Source organism: Motacilla alba, chromosome 10, assembly GCF_015832195.1.
Source record: "Motacilla alba alba isolate MOTALB_02 chromosome 10, Motacilla_alba_V1.0_pri, whole genome shotgun sequence".
Classification (NCBI taxonomy): Eukaryota; Metazoa; Chordata; class Aves; order Passeriformes; family Motacillidae; genus Motacilla; species Motacilla alba.
Window position 1 is genome coordinate 3,913,483 of NC_052025.1, and position 10,426 is coordinate 3,923,908.

The window sequence follows — 10,426 nt, forward strand, 5'->3', positions numbered from 1 at the left end:
ACCTGGCAAGAGCCAAGGTTCTCTCCTTTCCCTATATGTTACAAGTAATCATCTGAATGAATGAATCGACATTCTTGATAATTCAGTCTGGGTACTGAAAGTCAAATTGTGGCTCTCTGGCATCAGCAGGTTCAGGGGAAAACCCAGCTTGGTACTTCCCCTAGAAAACCAGGGAAAGAACAGAAAGCATGCACTTTTGGGACTTCTTCATACCATAAACCAGGAAAGTTTCAATTTGGAAAATCATTTTCACAAACCCAGTTTTCCATTCAAGCCTCTTTTCAATGGGACATACTTAACTTAACCCTCATGAACAAAATAAGGTTTGCCTGATGGTCCTTTTTAGGAAGGACTGCCAGTATCAACACACCCTCTTACAAAGGGTCTGCCTGCAGCTCTTCAGCTCTGTGGCTGCCACTATCAGTGTGAATATCCTTTCTGCAGAAGCAAGGATGAAGCTGTGTGTAAAAGCAGGCACTAGACAGGGAGAGCAGCTCACCAGCAGCACAAGTGTGGAAGATTAAACATGCCAGAAATGTGGCAGAGACAAATATCCCACAAATTGCCTTTCCCTGCTCTTTCACTGACAGCTATCTCCTGTGTACTCATAAAATGATTTTTTTTTTCCCTGCTCCCAACTGCCAGCTCCTTGTAAAGGAGGCAAGAGAGGGAAGAGTGCCACCTAATGACTCTGGGGTAATGTTTTACGAAACATTTCAATTTTCCTGAAAGTCTTCAATCTAAATGCTGATCTAGTCCGTTAAGCTTAAGATCACCCAAGATACCATACATCTTTTACAACAGCAAACCTTTTCCTGTTGAAAAACAGAAAAACGGAGGAAAAACCCCCCACAAACCTGACTCTGTGATTCAGAGACCACGGTCTGAGAAAATCATTAGAAGAATTGTGTTCAAGAAAGCCAAGTCACACCACATTGGCTCACGAATGAAGCAAGCATTGACAACGAGACGTACGTTGTCCATTTTCTAAAGGAAACCCGTTACCAAAACAAAACCTCGTGTGAAATACGGCGCCACAGCGTGGTGCTGGCCGTCCACAGACCTCCGGGCTGAGCACACACACCTGGTAGCTGGGAGTTACGGAGTACTGGATCCCCGTGGCCGACTGCATGGTCTCGGAAACCGCCTCATAGACCGGCGGGGCCGGGGCGAGCACGCGGTGCTGGTGCGGGAAAGCCTCGGTGCTGCTGGTGATACGTCTCTGCTGCGACGCATACACGGGTGACTCCTGCTCATCCAATCGCCGCTTCATGCTGAACTCATGCTCGGGAAGCACCACAAAACCTGGGGAAACCACACTGGTTAGCACGGGGAATCCATCCGGCGCTCCCGTCCCGCGCCACGGGTGACGCAGCCATCACCGCGAGCAGGCACAGCGAGTTCCTGTCTATTCCAGTGCTGATTTCTTGCAAGGGGAAAGTGGAATTAAAGATCTAGCTTTCAGCATAAAACATGCAACCGTATCCCAGCACAAAAAGTACAACCTTATTGTTGTTGCAGTAACCTGAAAGTTAAGGATTTGCTCAGTCTCACCTGAAGGATGTTGCTGACATGCAGACCCTGAGCGATGCAGAGCTTGTGAGCGCAGTGTTTGAACACAACAGACTGGGGAAGGATGTGTTACCTACACACCGTTTATACTGACAGCAAAAAAACCCTCTTGGACAGTCCAGGTAGGATGACAGCTGTCAGAGATCCTAAAGGATGCTGCTGACACGCAGACCCTGAGCATGCACAGCTTGTGAACACAGTGAACACAACAAACTAGGGAAGGATGTGTTACCTACACACCATCTATACTGACAACAAAAAAAACCCTCTTGGACAGTCCAGGTAGGATGACAGCTGTGAGAGATCCTAAAGGATGTTGCTGACACACAGACCCTGAGCGATGCAGAGTTTGTGAATGCAGTGTTTGAACACAACAGACTGGGGGGGAAGGATGTGTTACCTACACACCATTTATACTGACAACAAAAAACCCCTCTTGGACAGTCCAGGTAGGATGACAGCTGTGAGAGATCCTAAAGGATGCTGCTGACACGCAGACCCTGAGCAATGCACAGTTTGTGAACATAGTGAACGCAATAGACTGGGGGGGAAGGATGTGTTACCTACACACCATTTATACTGACAACAAAAAAAAAACCCCTCTTGGACAGTCCAGGTAGGATGACAGCTGTGTGAGATGCTTTAAAACATGGGAAAAAAGCAGGACGCAGAATCAGCATTTGAAGTCACTTCCAGAGCCCCAGAGCATTGAATACATGTGTATTAAACACATTTCACGTGTAACTTTAGGTAAAGACAGGGGTCTACTATACTAGGAGTATTTTGGGTACCACATGCCACACCTGTGGTCCTGCCAGCACCCTGGCCCCCTCAGAAGCTGGATTCCTGCCTGCCTGCCAGGGAGCACACATCAGCAGCTCCCTCACTTACTCCCTCCTATTTTTTTTCATGTTCCTGCCCAACCTCAAGTTGCTTTTTCTGCAACTTGATTTCACTTCAAATCTGGCAGGTCATTCTGCCACTGTCCCACTCCAAAAGGAGCCATGAATTCCTCCTGGCTCTGTTGGATTGAACTAGTCACCCCAGCACTCTTTACTGCAAGCAAATTCCAGTGCTGCTTTCTGCCCATTGATAGTTATTGCCATCCTTGAGACGTTATCTGCTGTTTATCAAAAGCACAGGCAGCCTGTTAGGATGCTGGAAGGACAGAAAACAGTGAAACCACCCTCTTCTGCTTTAGGATCTCTCCAAAGCAAGGCCTTTTCAGCTCAGTGCAGTTAAGACACACTCACTGCTAAGGCAAGCACATGGATAAATGAGAGGGAACAACATTCCCCCAGAATAATGGTAACAGCCAACCGAGCCAATCCCCATCTACCAAGTCAGGACAGCTCTGCACAGTCTAAACCTGTCATTAATCAAATAACCCAAAGACCATTAACTGATATCTCACATCAAAAATGGAAACGGGAAGCAGCAGGACAAAGGTGCAAATTTCCTCTCTGTGACATAAAACATGGAAAAGATTTGGAAAAGTTTGTTTTGGAAGAGACCTTAAAGATCATCTCATTCCACTCCCTGCCACGGGCAGGGACACCTTCCACTCTCCCAGGGTGCTCCAAGCCTGTCCAACCTGGCTTCAGACACTTCCAGGGATGGGGCAGTCACAGCTTCTCTGGGCACCCTGTGCCAGGGCCTCCCCACCCTCAACAGGAAAAAATTTCCTCCCCATATCCAATACAAAGTCTCCCTATTAGCCCCTCCTTTCACTTGGAGAGGGTAGGACAACAAGGAAGATGATTTAATTTATTTTTAAAGTTATTCTTCAAGTTCAACCTCTCAAGAGGTCCCCAAATCACCTGGCAGGTCACAGACAGGAAGCAGAGAAGGACTCCTCGCCCAAAGTAAAGGGGAAAGCTCCTCAGCTGCATCTTAACTGCAAGTTACAAACCCTAAGTAAGCCTGACCCCCAGCACACACTCAGCAGGCAGAACACACTCCAGGAGCTCACTTCTCTAATGGTGCCTGCACTGGCTGTCTTTTCAACTGGCCTCTGCTGATAAATGAAGAGCCAGGAAGGTTAACATGCAGCTACTTCTCTCAGGCACAGGCCACATTTCGCTTGGCAAAACCAAAGTTTTATGCTAATAAGGCTGGGACTAAACTGAGTAAATCTGGCCACACACCATCCACCCACGAGCAGAGCCGGCCAGGATTTTGCATGACAATGGCTGAGTGCATGAGTAAAGTCTGGGCAAAGCTTTGGTGGCAGCTCTTTACAAGCTTCTCACCTGCTTGGATACCCTTCTGCTCTGAACCCTGCTCCCTCAGCCAGCCCTGCCACTCTCTTCTGGCCTCCCAGGCTGGTTCTGGTTCTCCCCTCATCTGTAAATATGGTATGCAGATCCACGTGGTGTGTAAGTGGCGTGGTGGCTGCTCAGTGTCCCACCCTTGGGACTCATTTCCCAGAGCAACACCCCACGCTCAGCCCTTCAGATGCACTCACCAGCCCCTGAAGCACAGGCTGTTTGAGGGCAGGAGATGGCTGGAACACTCACGTGCCCTTATGAGGACTAAAATGCCACCTCAGGCTGTCTGAGAAGACTTTTCCCCGTGAAGACCACACAGATCTTGGCCTGTGAGGCCACAGGAATCATGACAGCATCAAGGACCCCTCACCACACACACACCAGCAGCGTGAACATCAGGTTTTGAAGCTCCCAATTCTTGCAGGCTAAGTATACTATCTTCCAAAAATTCAGTTTGCTCTGTGGTTGATATTGAAACTTCTGTAAAGCAAAAATTAAAGCTCATCTTCCCTCTGAACTTCCCTCAGCTTCACCAGCTGAGCTTGGACTCTGCTGTTATCCAAGCACTGGACCTGCTTCAGCTGTGAAATTCTGTATTATATATGGAGGTGGGTGTGTGTGTGTGTATATATATATATATATATAGTCAATATATAGGTAATAGTCAATAGCACCAGTCCATCTTCCCAGATAACACCATACTAACTCCCACCAAGGGCCTGCAACCCACTGAGTAAGAGTGGCTCACAGCAAAGCAGCCCTTAATGAAGACTGCTAATTAAGAGGCTTTATTAATCCTAGCAGAGAGATGGTCTCAAAGCTCTGCTGTACCTAGACAGAGACTGGTGATGGTAACTCTGCATCCACCCCCCAAACTCTAGAGAGAGGGGAAAGCAAACCAGCACCACAACAGTGACTGGTCTGCATCCTGCAGGAGACACGGTGCTGAATGGTCCCCAAGTGCATTCATTTCCTCACTGAAGTCCTGCTAATCTTGACCTGGCATCTCTCACTGATCTCCCCTGTTCAAAAGCTGGAGAGATCGGTCCTACACAAAGTCCCTGCCCTCCCACAGCCCACCAAAAAGCTGAGGAAGGAACAATGAGAACCAGATGAAACCCAGGACCAGACATGTCATTTTGAACTGATTTAGCCCAAGCATGCTGCCCAAAGGGGCAATTCCACCCACTTCCACCCTCAGTAACAACTGATTTTTCCTTGATGATGGCAAAGCCCAGCTAAGGGAAAGGTATTTTGAGAATAAGCACACAACATCAAAGACTTTTACCAAGAGTTTTCCCTCCACATTACAAACAATACTATGCTCAGGCATCATCTCAGAAATGCAGCACACATCTCCGGCATCCCCTCATGGACTTTGAAGTGCAGATTTAGAGAGCCCCAATTCAAACTGCAACATTGATAACCTTAATTTGAGGGTTGAAAAGCCCTCGAAATACAGCAGGGACTGAAAGTAAGTCACAAAATTCAGGTACTTTCCTTCGTTAAAGCATTAACAGGATGCACGTAGGAGATCTTAGCTCCACCTGAGCAGACCAAGTCAAGAATTGAATTCCCTTTCCCCAGCAGCATTTCTACCCAAACTCCCTTTTAACTCCTTAAAAGGGGCACACTTCTTTCTGTCTAGGGGATGATGAAAACTATTGGGGTTTTTTTACCTGAGGTTTTTAGGTTTTAGGCTTTTAGAGGGATTTTTTTGCAGAAGGGGGGCTGCATGGGAACACACCTCTGGATCTTCCCACCTGGGCCACAGGTAGGATGCATCAGGCAGACACACACACACACACACACAGAGGATCTTCAGCTGGTAAAGCAAAGGAAAAATTAAGAAAAGCTATGTTGCATCTCAGGAACAACACCAGAATTGTGGAATGTTACCTCACCAGCTTCATCAGAGGGTTTTCCCCATCCATCTGCCCCACATGAGCTGGTGGGATGGAAAAGGGCAAGTGGAGCACATCCCTTTGCCTCTTGTACTGAGGAAAGCAGAGGAGGGGCAGTACTGACACAGAAGAAGGAACAAAGAGGGGACAAGGCTGGATGCATGGAGCATTGCAGGGCTCTCCTCCTGCCTGCTCACTGCTCCATGGGAGCAACAGAGGCACGAGAGCCCAGGTGCTGTCCTCTTCCATCACAAAACCGCCTGTCTGGTGGCAGCTCTGCTCCCCAGCTTTTTACCACATAATATCCCAAAAATCTCCGTTATCTCTATTGCAGGTTTTCCCACCAGCTAAGCAGGGTCTTCAGGCATTGGAGATCAGCTGGTAAAGTTAAAAGAAAAAGCCAAAGAGAGCAAATTGGGAAGGTGCACTGCTTCAACACCTGTTGGAAAGCCAGCACACCTGTGGATAAACACCACCTTCACCAAGTCCAGACTAAAAAATCCACTGGAGAGGATTTTGGTCCCTCTGAAAAACTGCAGGGAAACTGCAGAGCTGCAGAGGATTTGTTAAACACACGCGAGGGCTTTTTAAAAGGTTTTCTTTTAAAGGGAGAGAGGACTCAAAAAGTAGGGAGCAGCGAGTGTAAGTCTCAGCTCTGCTCCCGGAACAGTCACGGATGCGCTGCAGGACACATCCCACATAGGATTAGAGGAGTGCACAGCAGTGCCTGCTGAAAGGAGCCAGCTCAGGTTCCAGCAGTGCTGCTAACCCAGCCACACGACTTCCAGAACATGACCCAGCTTGTTCAGCAGTCACTGCTACACTTTGTTTTTACGGTGCCACACAGCCCCGCAGCACGGGGATAACCCCTCGGCCACGCTACAGAAAGGCACATCTGGGTCCAGAGCTTCATTCCAAAATGAAACGAGAAGCATCCTTAGAAAAAGGTGCTGGAAAAGCACGACCTGAAGCTTTGGGAGCAGTTGGGAGAGTTTTCTGCAGGGTGACACCGTGCCAGCACGCACCAAGAGGCAGATGGGACACAAAAAAGCCCACTCGTCCAGATGGGGAACAAGTTGGTGAGGCACTGATCCCTGCTTTGCTAAAAAGTGGCCCAGGTGCCAAACCCACCGCAAACACGATCCAAAACACGCTCAACAGAGCTTAGAGCATTGTTCTGCCCCGTTCCCTGACTGCACCTACTCCATGCACAGAGAGAATGATCAGAATCCTTCCATTTAACTAAATGCAAAAAGACAAGACCCCAGCGGGGCTGGAAAAAAGTAGCCTAGTCCCAAAAGCACAGCCCAGGCTGAAGTGACAGCTATTATGGGGCTCTTTTCTGCTCCAGCTCCAACAGCCATAAAAGCTTTCCAATGCTGGAGAAGTCCAGAACAGCAATCTGGACAGAAAACGATTCATAAATCCTGGAAACGTAAATGATCCGCCTGCCAATTCCAACACGATGCTCCCAGCCCCAAGACCCACACGTGCCAGGAGCCTGAGCAAAGGGCTCCCCCAGCAATCCAGGCTGGGGCCAGGGGGAGAGCATCCCCTTTCCCCATACTGCTCACAAAACCAGCCTGAATCAGCCAGACTTTCCCCAAACTTGAGCAAATCAGTGCTATTTTTTTGGATGAATGACTACGTTGCAGCATCTCAAACTAATCCATGCTGAGACCATGTGTCTTCACCAGAAGCAGAAGGTGGGAGGGATGAGGATAAGATACTTTGGGGGGAAGAAAGCACGATTTCCTTTTGCAAAGAGCGTACCTGTGTGAAAAACTGCTAACTTCTCCTCAACAGGGGAAAAAAAAGACCCTAAAAAGTGGTTTTTTTGTCCTTGGAGATCCAGCACAGGCTGCCACCAGGCTGCCAAGGCACTTTACGTGACGAAGGAAGTTTTACAGATGCTTTAAAATTAGTATATTAAAATAAAATGTCACTTTAATTTAAAATACTGCACTATACAGTTAATCCCATATAGTAATGTTTACTTTTCTGAAAGCGTAATTATTTTTTCAAATAATTACAAGTTCGGAGTGGAAAATGGCCAGTACAGATACAGCTGTACTGAATTAAGTTGGGCATTTCCCACTTGTTTACTGAGCCTGCACCTTTTAGCACAACTAAAAGCGGCAAGTTAAAAGAGAAACATGAGGTGTTATGTCAGCCTTAAGCTACACTTTAACACACAGACCAGGTTTAGGTTCCTCTGGACAGCGTGGGAGACTGAAAATCCAAGCACAGCTGGAGATGCCTTTGATAACGAGTTTAAAATAGAGCGGACACAACTTATTTTGCCCCATTTCAGTGGTCCAGATAAATAGGTTTCTTCGGGGATGTGACTTCTACCTGAGCACACGTGCTATTCACACAAATAATGACTGTTAAAATTCAGAATGGCTCTGAACCCAGGCCAGGAAAAGGCAGAAAAAACAGCATTTAGTTAAGCAGACACAGAGCACAGTCATACTTTTAAAGCTACCTGAACTCCACCAGCCTCCTGCTATCAAAAAAAAAAAAAAAAGCAACCCTGAAGTAGTTTCTAGGGATGTACAACAACCTGAAGAATTAAAAAAAAATTATTAAATACCAATGTAAGCATCTGCCAAGCCCACGGCACGGGAGGACGAGCAGAGGGATCCGGCTCGCTGTTAAAATCGCAGGAAAATTAATGTGTGCACGAGGAGCTCCCGGGTTTCCATCTCTGCGCGCCGCTCCAACAGGTCCTTTCGGAGCGCGGAGCCACGGAGCCGGAGAACTGCGGAGAGCCACGGGGGGAACCCGCGGCCACCCCGGAGCCGCGGCGGACCGGGACGGCGGCGGGGGCACGGCGCTCTCACGGCAACTCCGCCGGGAAGTTGGGCGAGCGCCGGGACCGGGGAGCACCGCGCCGCCCCCCCGGCTCTCGGAACGCCCCTCCGGGCGGGCGGGAGCTCCGGCGCGCGGCGCGGCCGGTACCGGGGCCGTGCAATGCGGGCGAGCGCTGCCGGGGGCGGTCCCGCCGCAGCCCGGGAGCGGCACCGGGCGGAGGGCGGGCGGAGGGGCGGGGGGAGGAGGCGGCGCTCGGCTCGCAGCGCGCCCAGCGGCCGCCGCACGCTCCGCCCGCCGCTCCCGCCATGCCGGGGCCGGGACACCCCGGCGGGGCGGGGCGGGGCGGGAGGACGCGCGGCCGCCCGCGCGGGCCGGGGCTCCCCGGGGAGCCGCGCCGCGGGCACCGACCGGCCCCCCCCAACCCCGCGCCGCCGCCGCACCGGCGCCGGGCCCCGCCCCCTACGGATCGCCGGAGGGGGCCGGCCCCGGGCCCGGCGGCCTCCCGTCCCCGCCGCCCCGCTCTTCCTTACCTCGAAGCGGCTCCTGGCAGCGGCCGGGTCTCCCTCAGGGTCCGGGGGTGGCGGGCACCTCCCGGGCGGGCGGCGGGGGCGGGCTGTCCCCGGCGCAGTGAGAAGGGGGGGTCCCCGCGCCCCTCCTCCCGGAGGGGGGGGGCGGGCGGGGGCGGCGCCGGTGCCCCGGCGGGGGCGGGGGGCTCGGCGGGGGGGGTAAGATGGAGTAACCGTCTGTCGGCCGCCGCGGCGGAGCGCTGCCCGCTTCTCTGTTCCCCGGGAAATCCCGCCCCTCCTCGCGCAGGGGGGGAGCCCCGAGCGCCCGTTGGCTGAGACGCGCGCCCGTCACCGTCTCGGCCAATGGGAGCGCTGGCCCCGCCCACCAGGCCCTCCCCTATTGGCCGCGGCCCCCAGGAAGGGGATGTGGAGAGGAAGGGAGGGAGGAGAGGAGGGGGGGGAGCGACCGCCGAAGAAAAATGTCCGTATAAGCAGCGCGCCCCGCCCCCGTCCCGCCTCCCCCGCCGCCCTATTGGCTGCGACACCGAAGCGCCGGCCAATTGGCGAGCGGGGCCGCGCCGCCGTCACGACGAGAAGCCCACCCACGCGGCGAATTGGCCCCGCCCGCCACCGGCGAGGCCACGCCCCCCTCTCTGGGGAGCCCTTTTGTGGAATGTTTACATCGCGGCCGCGGCCCGCGCCAGCGGCTCCCCCCGTCGTCCTCCCTCCGGCCCCAGGCCCCGGTGCCAACCGGTTCGGTGGCGGGAGGTGAGGGGGGGGCTTGACGGCGGGGCCCGGGCCCGGGGGCGGCGCGGCGCTGCCTTTTGTCCCCGACCCCTTCACTTCCGGGATGGCGGCGGCCCACGTGGGGCGGGTCGGTTACACGTGCGGGCGGGGGGCGCAGGGCGCTCACACACACTCGCTCCCGCACACGCCCCGCACACTCGCACACGCTCACACTCACGCACGCACGCACCGAGAGGGAGGGGGGGGCTGTGGGCGGTGCGCGCCGCGGGGGGCGGCGCCCTCAGCTGCTGCGGCCAATGGCGTGCCAGGAAGGGGGCGTGGCCGCCGCGGCAATGGCCCCCCTCCCTCCCTCCCTCCCCCCCCGCACACACACTCAGTCACTCGCCTCCCCCCCCGCCCGTCGCGCGCTTCCCGCCGGCGGGAGCCGGAGCGCGCGCGCGCTTCCCTCCCCTCCTACCCCCCCCCTTTCCCTCAGGTTCCCGCCCGCCCGCCCGGCCGGCCCTTGGGAAGCGATTCCCGTGAAGGGGGGCGAAACTGGGAAAGTGCGTGTGGGGGAAGCAGCTGTTACCTACCCTCAACGCGCAGGCGAGCAGCCCTGAATGGAGGGGGA

General features: G+C 53.5%; 1 protein-coding gene across 3 annotated transcripts in view; it reads right to left on the minus strand.

Annotated features, from left to right (window-relative positions):
• The window catches only part of SIN3A (SIN3 transcription regulator family member A), a 33,744-nt gene extending 23,318 nt beyond the window's left edge, over positions 1-10,426 (minus strand). The window contains exons 1-3 of one of the 3 annotated variants that reach the window (XM_038146935.1): positions 9,094-9,316; positions 8,343-8,400; positions 1,085-1,305 (exon numbers count right to left, since the gene is read on the minus strand). In XM_038146935.1, coding sequence (XP_038002863.1) covers positions 1,085-1,273 — 189 coding nt within the window. In that variant the 5' untranslated portion in view covers positions 1,274-1,305; positions 8,343-8,400; positions 9,094-9,316. Of the gene's footprint in view, positions 1-1,084; positions 1,306-8,342; positions 8,401-9,093; positions 9,317-10,388 lie in introns of those variants that run through there. The other 2 variants (XM_038146938.1, XM_038146934.1) reach the window with 2 other exon arrangements.